A 24,074-nucleotide genomic window follows, 5' to 3' on the forward strand; every position below is an offset into this window, starting at 1 on the left:
TCAAAGTTCGGCCTCACTTTTTTGACTGTAGCAGCCTTGGCTAGCTCATCTGCTCTCTCATTTCCGATTTCTCCAACATGAGCTCTAACCCAGCAGAATCGAACATATATGCCTTGTATGCTGAGAGCATAGTGAAGTTTTTGAATGTTGCTTATAATGGCATTCGTGGAGTAAACAGATTTGAGCGCGAGCAGTCCAGACATACTATCGCTGTGAATTGTGATAATTGCGGGACTAGTTATTTTTCTTTGTATCCATAATATTGCACTTTCAATACCAATCAGCTCTGCCTGGAAGACTGAACACTCATTTCCAAGTTTAAGTTTTCGCTGGTCTATCTCCCTATGTTCCTTGTATACAACAAAGGCCGCTCCAACATGTCCATTCAGTTTGCTGCCATCAGTGTAAATATGGATAAGGCTAGTTTGAGTAAGTGATAGCGTATTTGTATTTTCCTCTAGATTCACTTGTATATTAGCACACTTAGCGGGATGTGGTAGTGAGCAATATTCGAGTATGTCCAAATTCTTGCAGACTGGCTGGATTTCCTCCCTAGGGAGTAATTCATATTTAAATTTATTTCAACAGAGAGGGAAAACATTTTTGTGAAGGGAATATGGAAGTATAGGGATTTACAGGGCTTTTGACCTGTCATTTACCATTCTGCCTATGTTTGAACATCCACATTTCCTCAACTCTTCCATCTGTTGACTTTTGTAAAGAGTAAAAGAGCTGAAACCTTTATCAGGGAGGGAGGAAATCCAGCCAGTCTGCAAGCATTTGGATATAATTAAACATTGTTGAATAAACCAAGAAGTTCATTTATTTATCAAAATTACTATTCTTGGATGTGCACGCATATTTACTCAGAGGACGCGTTAAATACTGCTTATTCACCGAATATGAAGTTCAGTGGACTATTAATCAGAGTTTTATTGAACTGCATTAAGTATGCAAAACGAATCAACCCATTAAGCGTTTGATCGTGAATTTGGAGTGGATTCTCGTGATTCGGTAAAATTAATTTTCTCAAATTGATAAGGCGATCAATATCCCCGCTAATATTGATTGACGCTCTGTTTAATCGAGTCTGGCTATTACGTAACTTTCCATGGAAGGTCAATACTGAGATAATGTATGGCGGAAATGTGGGCGCAACGATGCTGCTGCACCGAAGGGCTCTTAGTTCCCAGTTCCTAGGAGGATTCACTGTGCATTGGCGTATTTAAATATTTTTTCCTTGCGTTTGCTCCTGTGTGAATCGTGCCAAGGGTCAGATATCGAATATAGAAACATCACTTCGCGTCATTCTAACAGGAGCACTATTACTAATTTATTCATTTATGATTATAACGGGTTTACCTACATAGACAGATGCAACAAAAAACTTAAATTGGAAAATATACATAGTACATTGTACTCTACCATTAGGGATAATAGATAATAATTTTTTTTTTGTATATATTATATATTTTATTATTTTGTGCTATGTAAATGTGATTTTTTCTTAAATATGGCCTAAGCCAATAACAACAGTTTTATGAAGACACATATGTTCAAGAAACTGAACAAAAAGAACATAAAACTATGTAGCAAAGACAAACAAGGGCAATAAAATGATGGCTTATAATATTTTCTTAAACACGATCAATATATAATACTTTGAGCCAACCCATGCCAATCCTGATGATTAAACCGTCTATTATCCGGGATTGTTAGGTAATTTATTTATTTATTTATTGTGGATAACTTATATAGCGCCATTTTCGTAATAAAATACCTCAAGGGCGCTTTACATGGTGATTCTACTGTTAAGTTAATTTAATTGAAGCTTTAAATTTGTAATTTGATTAAAATAATTTATTTTGTTGTCACGTGCTACGAATTTATTCAAATGATTTAGAGAACAAGTGGGTTTTAAGTTTTTTCCGAAACATCACTTCACTTTCACAGCCTCGCACCTCTGCTGGGAGAGCATTCCATGCCATAGGGCCTGCGACCGCAAATGCGCGCTCACCAAATTTAGTGCGCTGTTTGCGTAGAGGTATAATAACTTTTCCTCTCGCCGTAGACGTAGCTGATCTAAGCGTGAGACGCCTGTCAGCTAGTTCATCTGGAATGCATAGTTCCCTTAGATATTCCGGAGCCGAGTTGTGCAGTGACTTATACATAAGCCAACAGAGTTTGTATTCGACCCTCTGTGGAAAACGTAGCCAGTGTAGTTCCCGAAGTAGTGGAGTGATATGACTGAACTTAGAGATTCCGAAAATAAGTCTCGCTGCGGCATTCAATACAGATTGTAGGCGAGTCATTTTGTTCATTGGTAGACCTGCATAGATACCATTACAATAATCGACTCTAGACACTACAAACGCATTTATTAATTGACGGGCGGCATCAACCGGCAAATTTTTGCGTATGCATTTAATTTGTCTCAGCTGGTAGAAGCATGAACTTATCGTTCTACTAATTTGAGCGTCAAGAGATAGGTCAGAATTGAGTAAAACTCCCAGTAGTTTAACGGTGGGTAAAACGGCACTCCCTACATTGGGTAGAGCCGTATCCTGGATCAAATTCTGTCGTCTGGCTGAAGCCACCCACAGTTGTTCAGTTTTTGATGGGTTTAATGTTAGTCTGTTTTCAGCCATCCAGTTTCCTATTTTCTTGATGCATCCATCAATTAAATTGACAAGCACACTTCTCTCGCCTGGTTTGCAATAAAAATAAATCTGCGTATCATCTGCATAGCAGTGCGACCACTGTAAATATATATATCTAAGGTGATTGAAATATCGATTTGAACTTTTGAAAATCTCATGAGAAATAAACGTAAAAACACGCAAAAATGCCCTTTCTGTCATGCTCTGTGCGCCTTAGACATTTTATTAAAAACGAATTTAAAATACTCAAAATACATTATAACCAATTCAAAGTACATAACAGTCCTGTTTAACCGAATTTCCGGACCAACCGAATTACTTTTTATATTACCATACAGCTTGCGGAGAAACGTTCTTCCCGTATGAAGCAAAATAAAATATCACAATTTTTTACTTCCTCAATTTAGTTTTATTGTATTTGCTTTTTACGATTTACACAAAAAAATACATTTCGGGGGCCTTTTTAAAGGAGTTGTCACTATAATAAAATGGGAATCTTGTCGTTTAGAAGTGGAATTCGAACCTCTAACCTCTGATCCGTCCCAGTCACGGGTCCAAACCCGATTATTTTTAATAAGCCTATGTTAATGTGCCAGTGCCTGTCAGTCAACCAAGTAAACATACACACAGGTACACTACAGTATTTTATTTGTAAACGTTCTGTCATTTGAATGGAGGTATAGGCTCTAGACACGCCACTGGTAGTGGTGTTTCACCCCCGTGGTATAGGGTATAAATGTGTATCTGTATTGTGTACGAATGTGTGTATACGCGGGGCGGCGACCTACATAAACAAACACGCGGTAAGCCGTCGCCGCCGCCGCCGCCGCCGCGCGTCGTCTCGTAGGAAGGGATGTTGTCGAAAACGACATGTGCTCCTAGTACCTATTCCTGTAAGGGATGCAACTCGCCACCCTAAATGTCGACATGTATCGATTTTACAAACATTGGCTAAAAAACACAATACACAAGTACTAAGTACCTACATCGCGAAGTGTTATCGTTTTATTCATGAAATACAAAGCGAATGTTATTAACATGTTACAATAAAGATGGAGAACATTTTAGAGAAGTTATTATGGAAGTCTAGGCATTTGCAGGGCTAATGACCTGTTATTGGCCTGACTAAGTTGCTTCTTTACACACATTTTGAGCATCCATATTTCTTCATTTACGATAAGTCTTATGTCACAAGAGTATCGTAATAATGTACACTGGGAGATCAGTCTTCCACCCAGCTTTTTCAAATGCAATATTTATTTATTTATTTTATTTTATAAGATAATTCAACAAAGATACGTAAGTACTAGAAAACATACAATTTGGAGGTATTCGTCGATACAATTTCACATGTTATCTTCAATTATAAAATTGCACAAAACAGATAGACTTACATATGTTCATTATCTTTAAAAGTAACATATTTTATTTGCAGGACGTTAATGTAATAATGAAATGTCGCGAATAAACGTAGTGTTTTTTATACAAAGTTGAAGTAGGTCGATAGACACTGGAAAACAAACGAACCATCACGCCGTTTCCACTTAAGGGTAGGCAGAGAGGATAGAACGCCATATTACATTGCCTCTACTCAATATAACTTTCTGCCTATTCACCTTAAATCAATTTCTTTCCAGTCTACGAATGGTAATCAAATTCCATTAAAAAAATATTTCTCGATAACCCTCGACTTATGTAAGTTAATGTGAAATAACATATTACATTTTGTTTTTAATAAGGTTTTCGAGATTTGTCCATTTTTGTTTTAATTATGTTTTACTAAATATGTTTTTATCTGATAATCTTTAATTGCACCTATCCCAGAATGAGTTCGCTAACTCACGGGTATACAATTATGTTATTGTACATTTTTGTATTTTGAAATAAAAATATTAAAAATATATCACTCTGTCTTTGCATACAGATCTCGCATCCTCTGCATTCATGCATCTATCTTCTCATGCACGCGCGCCGATTATTCCGACTTTTGACATGTCCATCTTCAAGTGTTTGTTGGATTTGGTCATGCAACGTCTTTCTCGGTCTTCCTCTATTTCCGGATCCATGAACATTCGCATCGTAAATCTTTTTAGCCGTTTCCATTCGTTCCACAGGTCCGAACCGACGCAGCCACCAATTAATTTATTGTTAGTAAAAATATCGGTCACGGTGATCATTATAACTTAACAGGTATTTTGAAATGATGTACAGGTTAGTTTTCTTACTTTTGATGTGGGGGTAATTTATCGATGTTTGGAAATTTCACGTGCAATGTGCATCCCTAGCCGAATGTGGAGTACCTACACCTTACTCACACTCGTGTAGTCTGAGGTAGTAACGCATAATTATTAGCATTAGCACAGTTTTAATGATAAATAGCAAGTTTGCTAAACGAACTAATTTTCACGCGATCGCGGATATGCCGGCTATGGTCTCATTTAGGAAATGACGGCTACAACCGTCTGTTCGAAAGACAGCTATGGCCTACGTGAAACTGAATTAATTGTGTGGTATGATTAGATATTGTGCTGGGACACGTTAGTCAGATTACATTTACTTCAAACCATCAACTACGGTCCAGTTGAAAGCAGAATATTTAAAAAAATAGGAAAGTTACAAGTGTCCTCTGAGTGGATCTATGAGAAAAACTATCCGCTAACTAATGAAAGTTACAATGGAATTTCACTATGGTCCGTACTTATAAACCTGGTATAAAGTTACGCCTAGGCATAGTGGTAGAATAAGAATGGTACCATCCTTATTCTACTAAAGCTCCTAAGGGATATATTTAACATTACAATAGTACTACTACTACTACTACTACTACCATCACGCCATTTCCCCGTAGGGGTAGGCAGAGAGAATGGACCGCCACACACGTCTATCCTGGCATACAATCCTAGCCTCTTCCACATTCATACATCTTGACATACATGCCCTTCGGTTCTGTCTGCTTTTGACATGACCAGACTTAAGATTTTGGTTTATCTGATCATGCCACGTCTTCCTTGGTCGTCCTCGTCTAACGTTGCCGTTCATTTTTGCCATATATACTTGTTTTACCATTCTCTCGTCGTCCATTCGTTCTACGTGACCAAACCATCTCGGAGATCCTTTCTTAATCTTATCAATTATACTTGTCTCAGATTATACAATAGTACATATATTTATTATATAAATAAAAGAGGAGTGATACTTTAATCCACAAATTTGGAATATCCGATGACCGATTTCATCGCATTCGCGACATCTTCGAACTTGTATCTTTATTACTGAGTTCAATGTATTTATACAAAACAGAGGTAAGGATAGAGAATTCAAAATTACATGAAAGTAAATTAAATAAAATTATTTTTATCTTAAGGATCTTTAACATTTTTTTTTTATCTTAAGGATCATTAACAAATTTTTTTTCGGGTTAACTATTTTAATGAGTTTAAGTATATTATTTTTATTTTTCTTTTATTTCTATAATAAATTACGATAAACTTCCATCAAGAATTTTCACCTACAAACTTAAATGTTTTAGATAGTACAAATAGCTTATTCAAAAATATGTTGCAAAAAAAAAACTACTTCCACCACATAAAGGGTAGGTAGAGAGGATATAATGCTACATTTGATCTTTCTATCTTGGCGTACAATCCTAGCTTCTTTAGCTTTCATTCATTTTGTCAATCACGCCCTTTTTTCTTTATTTTTTTTCAAATAAACAATTAAACGTTCGTAATATAAAAATCAACACTAGATGAAACACACAATGAACTGAAGTTTTACATGAAAGCTTACAGTGACACAACCGGAACTCACGCTTTATTTCGACTCTAGACATACTAAATACGTGTTGAGTCAGCTTGATTCGACATGGCCGTTAAGATAACCGTCCTCACGTCCACGTCACTTATTCCTTGAAATGAGAGAAAGAAATTGCAATTTTTCTGACATTCTCTCACAGATGCCTCCCCGTATACTGCGCGAAAAAGACAACTGCACGTCGGACTGATTATGCCCAACTAAAATCGAGGTCTCGTATTCTCGTTGCCCCAAAACTGAACCGATTATGATTTTTTCAAGAAAAGAACATCAAAACGAAATTTTCTGTCTTGGCACGTTTTGATTTTTTATTAAAATTGTTTACTTTTAATTTATTTATTAGTTTATACATACATTGTTACAAAAATGGCACAAAAAACACTCTGGCAAATTCTGCTTGTACTAGGAGTAGGCTCAGTATACGAAGGGTCGGCAAGCCAGAAATATTAGTATGCCTAATGTTGCGATCGGTTCCTATATGGGCAAATGCCTGTTCTAAAAAACCGATATGTTGCGGCAAATATGGTTTTCGAATCTGTTTCCTATAAATAAAAATAATGTTGAAGAAATAGAAAAACAGTTATAGCCCAAAAGGAAAGAAAAGAAAAAAAAGTACAGTTTACGTTAAATGTAAAAATAAAATTAAATATATATGAGTATATACAGTAATATACGCATACATACTACATACATACATATACACATACATACATACACACATATATACACACATATATACACATATATATACATATATATACACACATACATACATAATATATATGCACATACAAAAATACAATAAATTTATAAATGATTCAGTGAACTGTATTTTTATACCGTTCGTTCGACGACAGCAAATAAAACTGGGCGCCTTTAAGGGTTTTAAGATAGTCCCTAGCTTCTAAAAAAGACAATTTAAAAAAAAAAAACAAAAACAAATGACATGGACACGCCGATGGTGGATATCTACAGTGTGTGAAAAATCATCGCATAATCAAAGGAGAAAATACGGGAATACGTTTGTATAAAGAAAAGTCAGACTGCAATAGCATTTTACGTTTTGAGCTAGCTAAATTAGCGTCCCGATGAAATAAAATAATTTCATCAGCCGTACTGGCGGACGTCGGCGGGCATGCGCATGCGCCCCTCGCCGGCGCGCTCGCCACCTGCCCCGAGCGGCGGAGAGCGGCAGCGCGCGCGGCAGCGGCCGGCGATGGCGGGAAAGGGAATGAATAATCGCGGCAAGATGTACAGAACAGCACCTGCCGTTTTTGACAGAATTATCCGACTTTTTAATTCGTCAGTCTATCGAACGACGGAGCGTCAACCGCGCGCGATATCATAATCGCACAGATCCGTCATAATTACGCGCTCATACATCTACATAAACGTAATGTTCGCTCGTCTGGCAGATTCGCGCCGTGATTTCGAACTTAAACGTGCGTTCGCGCCGACGTTGTTTCGTTTCGTTTCGTTTTCTTTTGTTTTCTTCTTATAAGGCCCCGCAGTGCTCGAGGACCGTAAATGAAATGGAAGCGGAAATTTTGTGAAATGTTCGCGGGTAAACGCATGCTTTATTTTTTACTGCTTATTCTACGTCCTGCGGCGGATGGAGAATACAGTTTTGTGTGTGAAATAGAACAGGAATTCCGGACGTGTGTTTTTGACTCGACGGAAAAATCCCGAATAAGGAAATCGAGTGCAGATAAGTCCGCTTCGATTGGCGCGATCGCCTGCCATTTTTGAGGTCCTCGGTTCGATTCCTGGAAGGGTGCGCGTAAAATATTCATTTTCAAGGTTCACTGTAAAATCTCATTGTTCCTGGATCGGCACCTAAAGCGTTAGATTAATTACCTTACCTTCGTAAACATTGCGGATGATCGAAATACGCCGCATTCGGTGTACCGATGCAGTGCCCTATGCACCACTTGGTCAGGAAAGGGGAATGACAATAATTACTTACATTCTTGTATTTAACGCCTCCGTGGTGCAGTAGTAGAATTTACCTGGAGCGCGAATTGGTGATGAACGAAAGTCAAAAGTAATGGTGTTTGAAAGGGTGAGTGAGGTTACTGAGTGCATAATAATGGCAAACAATGAGTGTCTGGAACAATTGGAAGTATTTGTGTATCAGGGAAGCATGTTTACAAGAGATGGAAGTTCCGTGTTTCGCTTCCATGCATAAGTGTTGGGACTTAAACTTCGCTGTGCACTGCCAGTTTAGGTTCATTGCCATACTTTTATTAGCAATTACTTGCTTAGTGCGCCGTTTATTTTGATTCCCGGATTTACTCTTCTTTCAACATCTGTAACATATAACATGCCCTGTTTCAAGATTCAAAATAAAAATAAAATAAATAAATAAACATCTATAGTATGTAGGTGAAATAATTCAATTTATAAAGGTTTCCGCTCTTTAACTTCACAAACATCAACAGATGAAAGAATTGAAGGAATATAGATGTTCGAATATGGGCAGAATGGTGAATGTTACACAATGTGTAAAGCGGCCACTCAAACCAGCTATTGACAGATCATAAGCTTTGTAGATGCCTAGACTTCTATATTACCTTCTCTTGAATGTTGTTCATCTCTGTTGTAATATGTTATACATCTATCGAATAAGTATTTAGTTAATGAGTAATATTTATGATTACGTTTTCAAAATTTTGACAGTTGCCAACTGATGTCGTATAGAATATGGTAACGATTTGCGCAAAAATAAAATATGAATTAAAGAAATATGATTATCTCTTTCTTACGCGAGTAATTGCACGTGTATTGTAATATGCTATCTCCTTTTTTTTACATTCTTGAGGGCAACGCATTATTGGCTATATCTTAGCTATAGCAGGGCTGGTATTCCAAACGCTCTCATGGCCGTATAAGCTCGTGTATTTACATACAAAATACACGAGAAAAATGGTTTTCTCGTGCCGTGAGAGTGGTTCAGAATACAACCCTTGGTACAGAAGTAACGGGTCTATTTATTATACGTCAGTGTATTAAGCTCATAATTCATAATACTGCAATAAAAATGCCTTTAAAAAATCACTGGTAAAATGAGGAAGTTCAGTGTTTTTAAAAAAATTTAATATTTGTTCATATATTATCAAACTAATCCAAAACTTTTTAAAATTAATTTTACGCATCATATTATCAGCGCTGTGTTTTTTTAAAAGTTTTGCAATTTTGAAATTACTCTGCCTGTGACGCCACAAGTTCTCTACGGTGAGTTCAGCTGATTGGTGAATTGGCTTCCCGTAAACCGGAAATCTATCACAACACTATCATTGGTTGATCCACGAGAACTCGTGACGTCAAAACCATTTTTGAAAAACTTCGCCGTTCAATTAAATCCTCTATTTTTTACCGCGTGTAAGATGACATTTTTTATATCAAATATACCTTAGGCTGTATTTCCTCATTGGGCTATTTGAGGGGGTTAATGCAAAACCGCCACTGTGCATGGTCACTATTTATGGGAATATCAACTAAACCAGTAGCCAAATCTTTTAAGTTCAATATGCACATTCAACTCAAAATGAATAGTCCTTTCGCTACCTGTTATACCACGCACAAGTTGCACATTGAACTTAAAAGAAATAGTATTTTTGCTGCTGGTTTAGCTGGTCTTCTCAAAAACTGTGATCGTGCACAGTGGCGGTTTGCAATGAACCCCTTCATTTGGTCTGTTGTGGCGCAAAAAAAAATAACACTATGAAAATTCGATAAAATATCGAGGCTTTACTGACAGAATGAATTAAGTCAACAGTCTTTATATACAGGTGTTCTTTAAACCCTGTCACATCCGAAACCAAAATGATCAATATGGGCAAGAAGACACATTAGCATACCAAAAAAAATATTTAGAACCAAGAATTTAAAAAAAAAAAATGTTCAAAAAAACCAATAGTTGCTTACTTCTTCAGGGGAGAATGGAGGGGAGCTCGGACTCAGATTCCCCCCTCCTCGTTTCTCCCCTGCAGAAGTAAGCAACCATTTGCTTTTTTTGATATTTTATTTTTTAAAATTTTATTTGTTCTAAAAAAATAATTGAATGTGGCAATATGTCTTCTTGCTCATACTGATCATCGTGGTTTCGGATGTGACAGGGTTTAATAAACACCCTGTATTTAAAATATTTTTAGATAAAGGTATGTTGATTTCAAATTTTATTCTATGTCTAGAATAAAGATTACTCTTTCCAAGCTTTAAAAAAAATTGTGGGAGAAATAATGCGTTTAATGAATAAAAAAGCTTTAAATGCGATTGTCTCGGAACTTGTTTTAATGACTTAATGCATTCTGTCAGTAAAACCTCGATATGAGAATATTTCCACTGTTATTTTTATCTTTAGCCATTAAAGATACAATTTTTGCAAGGAAAGGACGCCCGGCATACGTTTCAATAGTGATTCGTTATATTTATATAATAAACTTCTTGCTAACAACAAAGAGGAACTGCAATTCTTGGTAACAAAGGTCTACGATGTATGCGAAAGAAGCGATTTGCTGATGAATGTCGATAAATCGAATGTGATGGTTTTTGAAAGAAATAAAAGTATGACTAAACGTGAAATCACTGTGAATGGAGTAATACTAAAACAAGTAGAGGAATTTGTGTATCTGGGAAGTATGTTCACCAGGAATGGAATGACTGAGAAAGATATTGAAAGGATGGTGAGTGCCGGGAACAGAGTGAACGGTGCACTTAAATCGACCTTGGCAAATAAATGTTTGTCACAAGAGGCAATATTGGCAGTTTAAAACGGAGTTCTGGTCCCGTCCCTGATGTATGGGAGCGAAGTATGGACTTGGAAAAACAGGGATGAAAGTAGGCTTAATGCTGTCGAAATGCGATCTCTCAGGCGAATGTGTGGTAAAGCTATGTACAATAGATGCACAAATGTTGAGATCCGTACATTATGTAAGGCTGAGACAAGCATTATCGACAAAAAAAACTAAGAAAGGAGCTCTGCGCTGGTTTCTACATGTAGAACGAATGGACAGCGGGAGAACGGCTAAGAATATTTACAATGCGAATGTTGATGGATGCAGAAATAGAGGAAGACCGAGAAAGACATGGCATGACCAAATCCAACAAATACTTAAAGATGGACATTTCAAAAGTAGGAATAATCGGCGCGCGTGCATGAGAAGATGTATGAATGTAGAGGAAGCGAGATCTGTATGCAAAGATAGAGTGTTGTGGTGTTCTATCCTCTCTGCCTACCCTTACGGGGAAACGGCGTGATGGTTTGTTTGTTGGTTGTTTGAATTTGTATTGAAATAAATCCCACGAAGTGATTTTATTGCTGCGATATCGCGTACCTACTCGTATATCGACCAAATGAATATTGCGCGATATGAATGTATGAGTAATGAGTATGAGCCGTTATCAGTGGCGAATATTATTTATGTTGTCCACACAAATGACGTCACGTGGTCGTTTCCTCGAGTAGTTCGCTTTTTGAACTCCGGAATAACTACATTTTATTACAGATCTTATTAATTATGTAATTATTTGTTGTTTGTTATTTAAGCCTCAAATTCCAATTTTAAACAAGAAAAAAACTAAATTTGTGGCAACAGAGAGGAAAAACATTTTTGAGAAGGAAATATGGAAGTCTAGGCATTTACAGTGCTTTTGACCTGCCATTGGCTGATATAAGTGGCCACATTTTTTCTTCTTCGAGAGGTTCTCTTCCGCTTATTCTCGATCAGTTCTGCCCATTGGTCCATTCACGGCAAGCAAACTAGAAAGCTTACATAACTCTCTCATTACTGGTTGATTCATAAAACCCGGTGACGTCGTTTAAAGTAGTTCGTTTTTATAAAAATGTTTTTTATTGTTTTTTATCGCACATTTTCAGGAAACTTTGCCGTACAATTTAATGCTCTAAGTTTTACCGCGCGCAAGAAAACATTTATTGTATTATATTTCCCGTAGGGCTGAAGTTTCTCATCGGTAGACTCAAATCAGTTTTTCATTTTAATATTAAAATTATCTGGAGTTCTACGAAATAAACGTAAACTCAAATAAATTAACAAGTTAATAAATTATAGAATCGTATTTTCTAGCATTGTGATCATCGTGAATATTATTCCTTTATCTGTTTAGTTTTTTATTGTTTACTTTTTAGCACGAACATTTTACAAATTTACTATTATGCTCAATGTTTGTTTTTGTAAATTTATTGATAATTTTAAGTTGCCAGAATTTCACTCGTCCATGCACTAGCTGCAACACGATTAGTAATCTAGCTTCAATAGGTAAATGTTATCAACTATAAAATATCAAAATTTAGTAAATTAGGTCTAGAATTCCAACCGTGCATGCGCTCAGTAGCTGCAAGACTTGTTGTTATCTAACTCATATTTTTATAAATTTGTTTTTTATTTATTAAAAAAAAATATCACTAAAACTATAAACTCCAATGTCAAATAAAAAAATAGAAATGTAAATAGGGGCTAGATTTCTTATTGTCCATGCGCTCTGTAGCTGCAAGCCGTGTAATCTAGCTCCTATATGTGATAACTAAACAATTAATTGATACCGAGACTGCATAGGTTAGGTAACACTTATGTAACGGCTGAAGACATTCTGTCCAATTCTTTACCATCTTATAAGTCCACAATATCAAGTTTATTTGTAGCTGCTCGTCAAACTATTATTGACAATTCAATTTCATAAATTAAAAAAAATACTTACTTGTTTATTTTTATTACCTTATACTTGTTTTTTATTTTTTACTATTATATCAAATTGCATCGTAGTATTGGCAAATACGCATTTCATAGATACATATTTTTATTTCTTATTTTTTCGTAATAATATATGCCTGCTTGTTTATTACTTTAACTTAAAAATGTCTTTCTTGCTTACCGTAACACTTTATTTATTGTTTGCTTTACAGAAATAATGTCATAAGCTTATATCTTTGCATTTTTTTGTTTATATGCTTACTGTTTTTTCTTGCATATCTTTGTTATTATTGTTTTTTTCTTTTTACTTTGTAAAACTTTTCGTCATATCCTTTTTAACTAATTTCACAATTTTTTTCTGTATATTCTGTTTATTTAGTATGTTAGCATGTATTTCATTTTTATTTTTTGTAAATACCTTTTGGGCGTTAATGAACAAAACAAATAAATAAATAACTGGAGACGAGAAACAAGAATCGTAACCGTCCATGCGCTCTGTAGCTGCAAGACGTGCTGGGATATTTATTTATTGTACAGCGCCCTTGAGGTGATTTTCACAACAATGGCGCTATATAAATTATCCAAATATTTATATATATATATTCCTAGATGAATTGGTGGAATATGTATTTTTTTTAATGTTTCCGTCAGGTTTATGTTATAATTATTTTAGTATTCGTATGGAAAATTGGAGTTAAAAATTCTAGGAATCTGAAGATAACATTCGCGGTAGTGAATGCCTGTGTTCATTTAACGATATTAGAACATAAGTATTTTTAAGTTACGAACCAGCAATATGCTGGATTGTGTACCCTCTTTACGCTAATTTAAAACAAGGAATCACCGTGCGGTGTCGTTTGTGTTATTTAGAAATCTCCGCTTAATTCAGAGACTTTCAAACTAAAGATAATATACAACTACCCAACTAGAGAGAGTTTAGTGCTAGCCGGACACGGCAGACTAATTTATTAATTATTTCCAATAACGCACCGATAAATTGATTTTACGTCTGCGTATTTCCTTCCAATTGTCAATTTATCACTCCCGGACGCGAAAACGCGGCCGATTCGACCGGAAAACTCGACCCGCGAGCCGAAAGGGCCGCAGTGTGTGCTCCGCCCGCGCGGAGTCCCGCGTCGAATTCTCGCGATTTTTTTGCCGAACGCCTTCGGAATACTTTGCCTTTTTATTCGGTCGGTACCAAAATAAAGCACTCGATTGATCCTTTGTGACTGGAAAGCAGACAGCCAAAGAATGAATGGCGTCTTATATTATTAAAAAAAAAACATTTTACTCCATCTTCAACTGCCTATTCCACTTTTCGCACTTCAGATTTGTTGGTATTACGCAACCAATTAAAGTGTGAAACCCACATTTTTCATAACAAATCTACAAAGTTAAATAATCACATTTACGTAATTATTGGAACATGGTTTTATGTTTTCCAATTTTTCCATTAGCAAACAACGGTAATTATTGTATAAAATTTTATTTAGGTATATAGATTATGGCAGAGGGTGCTTTTATTATGATATACCTATTTTTTATTAGTAAAAGAAACCATTGTTTTGGAATAAAGCCTGTATTATGCGGGCCAGAATTCTGAACAAGAAATCTTTTAGGTCGTTTTGCAGATGTTTCCTTTTTGTTTTACACGGTACCAACAATAATTTTATTTTCAAAAATTAATATTTAGGCTACGCCTAGCCACGCAATAGATGCAATGCGCGCTATGCAAATTATTTTTACATTTAAATTGATGTTCACACGGTTGATATGAAAGGTTTATTTAAAAGGATGTTTTCACACTAGAATATTTCATAGTCACTGGACTGATACGTGAAGCGTTAAGACTGATCATTTTACCTCCATGTAATAAAAATGATCAAGATACGCTGCAATTGGTGTACAAGTGCAGTGCCTTATGCGCCATTAGGTGCGAAAAGGGAATGATGATAATCCTGATTTTAAAATTCTTGATTCAGAAATTGTTTTCTTTTTAATATGCATATTTCTGTTCTTATGGTTTACCAAAATATTTAATTTTTCGGGGCCATTTACAACGCGGTGTAATTAACTCACCATTAGAAAATGGCGTAGTAAAATATAGTAGAGCGAAGTTCGAATCTCTAATTACTAATCCGCGAGTCCGCGATACTTGTCACGGGACCACAATCCGGTTCAATCAATGGATTAAAAATAAAAGTAATTATCATGATTGTCACGATTGTAGAACAACGACGGATGTGCAAAAAATGCGACTGAGTACAACATTTTTTTTACTCGACAGTATTTCGTTGACCCATATTAATTTAAAATTGTAAAACAAAAAAAAAATGTTTCCCTATTAGAACATGCTCTAAAATTGTTCATTCGAATTACAATAATTAAACCTCAGAACAATAATTTGCTAGAGAAGCTCTAGCTTAGCTCGATTGCATAGAACAAAAGCGTTCCAAATTTTTGGCTTGGTTTTAGATTAACGGACGTTTTCGGTTTGCGCTTGCAATTCTCGACCAACGGGCCTCTTTTTGTTGCTGTAAACTGTTGCTAACGTCGTGATTCATAATCATATAATGGTTTTTGTCCGTATGGGCGGCTCTATTAGTCAGCGGCGTGTAATTACTCTAGGAATTCAACCAATGCATTATGTGTATTACACGACACAATATTTTCTGTGTCAAAGTCTCGGTTTTCTGATCCATATAAAACAGCTGGTCTTATCTTATCTCTCGTTATCAATGCTACATAGTGGCCTTTACCTTTATCTTGAGATATGCTTCCTATTGAAAATAGAAAATAGGGACACCCCCACAACATTTTTTCTTTGCCTCATCTCACATAATATCATTCCGGGAAGTATTGCCGCGTTCCGGATTTGGAACTATGTACCACTGTCCGTATTCCTTCACTGTCATGCGGGGAAACTAGAACAAGGTGTACTGACCATGGCTGCGATTATGAAATTATGAAATATTTGTATAAAAATTCAAAGTATCTTCGTCGGTAATCGATAATTAAACATTTAAATTTATTGCAACAGAGATGGAAAACATTTTTGAGAAGGGAATATGGGAGTCTAGGCATTTACAGGGCTTATTGTCATTGGCTGGTTTAAGTGGCCACTTTACACACCATGTAACATTCACCATTCTGCCTATCAACAATATTTTGAGTTTGTCCAAATTTTTGTAGACAAGGACTGGATTCAACTCCCCGGGGAGCTGTTTATATTAACATATTACTTCTATCATATCTTTAACTTCACAAACATCAACAGATGAAAGAATTGAAGGAATATAGATGTTGAAATATGGGCGGAATGGTGAATGTTACACCCAGCCATTGACAGGTCATAAGCCCTGTAGATGCCTGGACTTCTATATTACCTTCTCTTAAATATTCTGCCTATGTTTAAATATCCTCTTTTATCTGTTGACTTTTGTGAAGTAAAAGAGCTGAAACCTTTATCATCGTGTGGGTGAGATTCATCCGGCTGAACCAATTCACCCACTAGGCGACGCCTGAAAACAATTTTCCAGCCTGTATACTTCTTCTTATACCAGGTAGTTAATTCAACATTGTTTTGAGTATGTCCAAATGCTTGCAGACTTATGACCTGTCTTTGGCTGGTTTATGTCTGCAAGCATTTGAACATACTCAAAACATTGTTGATAATTAAACATGTTCTATTTTTCATACAGTAAATTTAATTTTACTTTGTAGATAAAATTGAAGATAAGTTTTAACTTTCCGTCATAATCGAGGCCCATGTGGATTTTGTGACTATACTGCAGTGAGGGGTACAATAATAGCTTCTAGTATTTCTATGTTTTACTATTTTCGCCGTTTGTGATTGTGATTGTAAAGAAATATTACATTTTCGCTAAATTAGTTTTTTTTAAATTGATAGTGAATATGCGAAACTGAAGAAAGAGAATAGTCTTTATGAACCTTCCCGGGAAAGGGGCGGGCGCTTTCCATTTACCTGATTTAAGGCTTAGATTTATCTGATCACGTCGAGTGATTTTTGCCTCCTCATTCTGTCTGGGCTTCCATTCACTCTAAGCATATACTTTTTTTGTGCCTTAATTTTATAATCCATTCGTTTCCTCGTGTCCGCCAATCTTTATGAACCGTTCTTAATATTTCCGAAGATTAGTAGGTACTGTTTTATGGCAATGCATATATTTTCACGGTGCATTATTTCTGCTTATGTAAAACGGTACAAAGATTGAACATCTATCTGCTTTTTGCCATTATTACAGAATACAGAGAATGTTAATCGGAACCCAATCTAATCACGGAGAATGTTTATAGACTAACAACCTATTTAGATAAGCCAGTGGGCTGTCCTCGTGCAAACACACAAAAGAAATATTAGTTTTTACACCTGAGAAGAACATTGAATTCATTGGGAAGGAAAATTCTAGAGATGATTTCACGCTAATATGGCATGTGTCATTTTGCCTGAAATTCTGCAAAAATCGCAAATCGCAAATATCATATATCGTACTGATAAAACCCTCTAAATCCATTTGAATGTTAGACTCGAAAAAAGTCTTTTCCGGCCTTCCTTATTTATATTTTGGATATAATAAGAACTCATGAAATCGAATTTCCTTTAAACTGTTTCAATAGATGAGATTTCAAAAATAAATATCTGGTAAATGAAATTAATAGTTTTCACCAGATTTTTTTTAAAGTACTGTTAGTGGGTTTCTATACATCCTTACTTTGAAACTAAACCTCGCTGGATTAAGAGGATTTTATCAGTTGAAACTTTAAGAGCTCGAAAAATGACAAAACTGGATTTTTTAACTTGTTTTCTCAAATTTCGTCATTCAGAGGGGTTGGTTTAATAATAATAATAATAATGTTTGGATAATTTATATAGCGCCATTTTTGTGAAAATCACCCCAAGGGCGCTGTACAATAAAAAATATATCCCTTTTTTAGTCTAATTTAATTTAATTACACAAAAGATAGTCAAATGAGGTTAAAAATCTGCACCTTATAGAATTAACCGCGGGAGTCACATTGAACAAAGACGGGAGAGAAACGAAATTTTGTGATTGTGCGATTTCCAAAACATCACAACTCTTGAACCAAATGAGATAATTTCACTATGTAAAGAACTTCCAATATAAACTAATAGTTATTTTGATAATATTAGCATATATTAAAATAGCGTATCTGGGACTATTGATGTTTTTTGCACTAAAACAAAGTGGACGTCAGATTTTTATTTCTACATAAAAAATATTTTTTTATGACGAAAGTGGGCCTCGGTGTTTTATTCACGTATAAAATGGCTTATTACGATAATTTCTACATTTTTAATTTCAAAACGGCAAAAAGTGGACTCCCGTGTTTTATTCTCTGAGGTACAGAAAAAGCTTAAAATCATACCAATTATTTATTAATTCACCCCTTTTTAAATTAAGGTAATACGATACTCAGAATTTAATATTGAGTGAGCAAATGGCATATTAATAGTTAGAAAAACATGAATAAAATATACTTTTCTTTCTGGTAAATATCATAACATTTTTGGTTTAACTTTATATTAAAAATCTTTCGCGATAGCATTTTGCCTCGCAAGGGCACGGTCAAACTGATTTGATTTCTCTAGTTTTGTCATTCGTGTAAATAAATGTATTACAATATAATGACTAATTACTATGCAGAATCGCTAGCAAACTAATTAATTTCATCTGTAATATTTATTCACATTCTATTCATGTCAAAACAATAATTAATGGGAATATTAAAGATTTAATGCATTTAACACATGACTACTCTTTAATAATTATGCGTTTGTTTCAATGAATATTAGTGCATATATTTGGATAAATAGAACTACTGCTGAAGAGCATTTTATCTCAGATCTGAATCTATTCTGTGCTTCTTTATCTATACTAATATTATAAATGCGAAAGTGTGTTTGTTTGTTTATGTGTCCTTCACGCCTCAACGGAGCGACCGATCGACTCGATGTTTTGCGCAGCGATAGCCAGAGAGATGGGAAGCTAAATAAGTTACTTTTTTTTTATCCCGAAAATTAATAAAAATACACAAAAAAAAAAGTTTAATACAGTAACGATGAGCAACATTATTTGAAAATAAGTGGGTTAGGGGATGTCAAAAATAATCAATTAAAATTTAATTCTTTAAATTTTTATAATTGACTTGCTTGATAGTTTTGTTTGCTTTTCGTTTTAGTTTTTATTTATTGCATTTAGCCGGCGGTTGGCAAGCCAAATGTCAAGAAAAGTAGTCGCCATAGTAATTGCAATTTAATTTTCACCTTTTTTGTCTTAGATACTCCTTACTATTTTGCAAATGCAATATATTGTATTATTTTTTAATAGTAAACGCCGATTTTTCGCCAGTAAACTATGGGACAAACTGCACGTATTATGTTACCCCGCTATACTTGTACGCAATTTTATGCAATAAGTTCTTATGGCGGGCATGACGTGTGACATCAAAATGACGTGACGCCAACAGCGAGCCGTTTTGTATGCGCTCATTATTAAACCCGCAAATTATAAATGACAACTAGTTTATTATATATAATTGAAATCTTTACGATATCTACTCTAAATATTCAGGCCCTTAATTATAAAGTTAAGTTTGAGAATAGTAGTAGAATAATGATGGTATAGTAAAAAGTATTACTTATAAACCTCGCATAGAGTTAAACTCGGTTTAAATCTGGGATAGCGACCATAGAAACTTATTCCTGCACATTATGTGCCATAACGCTGGAATAAGCACGCGATCTGTCAAAAGTCATATTTTCGGTAATCGAAATGGATAGTTGATCAGATTATTTTTAAATTTTAAACAATTTCGAAGTCCAGCGACCTTCTCAATGGGATTTAAGTGATTTTTAATAATTTGTTTCAATAATATCTGAAATATTATATGTTTGTATGTGTTTTAATTAGTTGTGATATTTTTTATCAAATTCAAATATCGAAACACGAATTAACTAAAGAACTCGTTTTTACGTTCTCCTCTTCATCCCAATTTTGATTTATTTTTGTAACGGTTTTTTCCATGTTCTCCATTACACTGACAGTTGTCTCTATTTTACTTTGACGTTTGTTTGTTGTTGTTATAAAAATGACTGCGCACGCGCACATATCAGTGTTGACTGTCTAAAAAAATTACGCATGAAATAACCTGTGAATTGTTATTTCAGGTAATAAATATTTTTATAAGTAAGCTTTTTTTTATTTCGGTTATAAATAGTTAAACCGGGTACAATTATTTCTTAATGTAAATCTGGTATAAAGAAATCTAATAAGTAAGGCCCTCAATGTATTTCAGCGTTATCCCCAATTTGTAAATTCATACCCTATCGCGAATGGGGACCTAGAATTCCAACCGCCCTTGTGCTGCTCAGCTGCTATACATATCGCAATGTTAATTTGTTAACGAAAAGGCGGACTGTAAATGAAAAACTAATTTCATTCAGTTTTGTGATTGGGAAATATTTGAAGAAAGGATAGGAACATGGAATGGATACCTACCTTCAATATGACGGGAATGTTCTTCAATTTTGGGCACTGGATGACAAAATGAACTAAAAAATGTAACAATGTTTTCCACGACGCGCGACGATTCCAACCACTTTTTATCCGATTTTATGTGAAGTCAAAAATGTTGTTTGGTTTTTGTTCTAAATCCGAATCTTCTAATTTGATGTTAGGTAGGTACCATAAGGATAGGTCAAAGGAAGGATGGGAACGAAAGGTAATCGGCCAGGAATAGTATCGATAAATGCCGTTATTTACTTAACGAATTTCACAGCGCCCCCGTGGAGATTTTTATGAAAATGGCGCTACATTAATGATCCCAAATAATAACCAATAGGCAAACCGAAATAGTTGATAAAAAAATTAAAACGTCGGTGAATATTATTTTCTTACAAAAGTGTACCGGGTGGCTCGGACAGCGTAGAACTTTTTAACGGCGAAGTGGGGCATATTAATAATGGATGATATTTTTCAAGGTGTTCGAATCGAAGTATTCCTAAAGTGTATTGACGACAATCTCAGTGCAAAATAAACAATGAATGTGGTGGTGGTGTAATTAAGCGTATTGAGTCACAGAACAGTGTTCAGTGCCGGAGGAAATGTGTAATAAAGGTGTGTTTACAATGCAAATTCTAACATTGTCGTTATTGAGTGATAGCAGTGTCGGCGCGGAGATGAACACTCGTACTGCCGAGTGGAGGTGTGCATAGAAGGCTCTAATATGGTCGTAATGGTTGTTTCAGATCTGGACAGGCACAATAACCCGCGGCTGTCGGCGTAAGTATTATAAACATTTTTTAATCTTAGAACTGATGTTTTTCATCTACATCATAGACATGCCCTACAGAGTAAAATATTTTAAAAAGCAGTGACACGAAAACGTACCAATAGTTACCGAGTACTGTTTATTTACACCGGGGCTGCATCCAGCGAGCATGCATATTGTACCAAAAATTGAAGGATACTCATTTTTGGTACATAAAAAAGTTTGTATTTTAACTTTAACAATCAACATTCGTTTTCGGTGAATTCCAATCAAGTTCTTTCCTTAAATTCCTTATAATTTCGACCCATTTATACCTATCTTATAACTGATATTATTTTTAGGAACGAAAAGATAATATTAACTCAAATTTATTACATTTTAAAAACTTATTTCTATCAGTGCATCGCTGTAACTAAAAAGAGGTTCGCAATTGCGCCGTTGCGCGGTTACTAAAAATAATATTAATATTTGAATATGAATTGTTTTAAGCTTTGTTAATCACTCGTGAACAAATATTTACCAATGAAAAGTTACCTTTTCACAATGTTTATCCGAAAGGTTTTTACAGGTTTTCGTGACACAAGTAGGCAATTTTGTTTTGATTCTAAACATCACGCCTAAAAACGACTAAATACGCGTCGGGCATGACCGAGCGTTTGGGCATGCGTAAAGTGTCATCATTTTGAGGGCTCAGGGCATGTCTATGTATTAATATGTCTATTAATGTTTTTACTGTCTTAATATTTATATTATATTCATAGTACAGTCTATTCAAATCTTAAATAAACCTTTGCTGACGTGGGCGTGAATGAACGTTTTCAAATTGTGCCCACGAACACAAACGGAGTTTGTATGTTTACTTGATTCAAGGAACAGGCCTTATTTAACATTTGAACGCACTGTACTGAATATTATCACGATCTCAGTATCTATTTTAAATATGTTACAACAGAGATAGAGATTTTTGAAAAGAAAGTATGAAAGTCTAGGCTTTCACGGGGTTTATGATGACCTGTTTTAAGTTATTACGCAATGGAGTTCTAGTGCCAACTCTAATGTATAGGAGCGAAGTGTGGAATTGGAAAAATGATGATGAAAGTAGGTTAAATGCTATCGAAATGCGATCCCTCAGGCGAATGTGTGTTAAAACTATGTATGGATAGGTGCACAAATGCCGAGATCCGCGGACTGTGTAAGGCTGAGGTATGCATTATCGACAGAATCAAGAAAGGGGTGCTACGTTAGTTTGGACATGTTGAGCGAATGGACAACGAAAGAACGGCTAAAAGGATCTACGATGCGAATGTTGATGGATGCAGAAAACGAGGAAGGCCGAGAAAGACATAGCACGATTAAGTCCATCAAATACTTGAAGATGGACATGTCAAAAGTAGGAATAATCGGCGTGCGTGCATGAGAAGATGTATGAATGTAGAGGAAACGAGGTCTGTATGCAAAGATAGAGTGATATGGCGTTCTATCCAACTGTGTGCCTATACCTACGGGGACGCGGCGTGAAGGTTTTTTTGTTAAAAAAAAAAAAAGTTTCTTTATTAATTACATGGGTTCACACTGTTTCGAGTCATGCCTAGAGTAGAATACCCGTGCTAAGGCAGACTAATATATACGTTTGTTTATATATCAAAATATATATAACAAAAATAAGTTTTTACTTAGATCTTTTCACCCCCAAAACAAAGAAATCACAATGAAATGTTTCACGAAGGTCTATTTATTATTTGGCTTTAACAATCTTGTAATATTTTTATTTTGTTTTGTTTTTTAGTGATCTGGAAGTGGATCTTTTGTTAACAGACAGTGAAGATGAAGCCAGGAAAAGAAAGTCATCGTAAGTAGTTAAATAAGATTATTATTGTGAATAGTATTTTAAGTAAGGGTCCTTAACCCCTTTCTTGGCAATGTATCCTATAGGACACATGTGATTTCATTTTTTCTCATGAACTAAAACACGAGTAAAACGACGTTTTGACGAGTCGGGTTGTGGTGCTGTGGCTAGATCAAAGGTCCGTGGTTCGAATCCCACTCTAACCCAACTTGATTCCCATATATATATATATAGTTGGATAATTTATATAGCGCCATTTTTGTGAAAATCACCTCAAGTGCGCTGTACAATTAATAAATATCCCAGTACGTCTTGCAGCTACAGAGCGCATGGACGGTTGGGATTCTAGTTCCTCGTTTTCAATTAAGATCAATAAAAAATTATAACATATGGGAGCTAGATTACAGGACGTCTTGCAGCTACAGAGCGCATAGACAGTTAGAAATTTAGCCCCCATTTACACATTTTAAAAATTGACAAATAAATTTAGTGTATTAATGATACTAAAAAAAAATAAAAAAAATATGACTAATAAAAAGGAGTAAGATTACAACACGTCTTGCAGCTACTAAGCGCATAGACGATTGGAATTCTAGACCCCATTTATAAAATTAAAGTATTTTTAAGTTGGTATATGAAAGCTAGATAACCAATCATCGTGCAGCTACAAAGCGCATGGACGAGTGGAATTCTAGCAAAGTTAGAATGATATCAATAAATTTATAAAAA

The 24,074-nt window shown here is 35.2% G+C and overlaps 1 protein-coding gene across 4 annotated transcripts in view; it reads left to right on the forward strand.

Annotated features, from left to right (window-relative positions):
* Positions 1 to 24,074, forward strand: part of LOC148280764 (uncharacterized) — a 291,962-nt gene that overhangs the window by 254,896 nt on the left and 12,992 nt on the right. For all 4 annotated transcript variants that reach the window (XM_088227848.1, XM_088227846.1, XM_088227849.1 and 1 more), the window contains 2 exons: positions 21,477 to 21,510; positions 23,286 to 23,348. In XM_088227848.1, the coding sequence (XP_088083974.1) occupies positions 21,477 to 21,510; positions 23,286 to 23,348 (97 nt within the window). The remainder of the gene's footprint in view (positions 1 to 21,476; positions 21,511 to 23,285; positions 23,349 to 24,074) is intronic.

Source organism: Micrasema longulum, unplaced genomic scaffold, assembly GCF_059751315.1.
Source record: "Micrasema longulum isolate JH-2025_06_02 unplaced genomic scaffold, ASM5975131v1 h1tg000545l, whole genome shotgun sequence".
NCBI classification, from domain to species: domain Eukaryota; kingdom Metazoa; phylum Arthropoda; class Insecta; order Trichoptera; family Brachycentridae; genus Micrasema; species Micrasema longulum.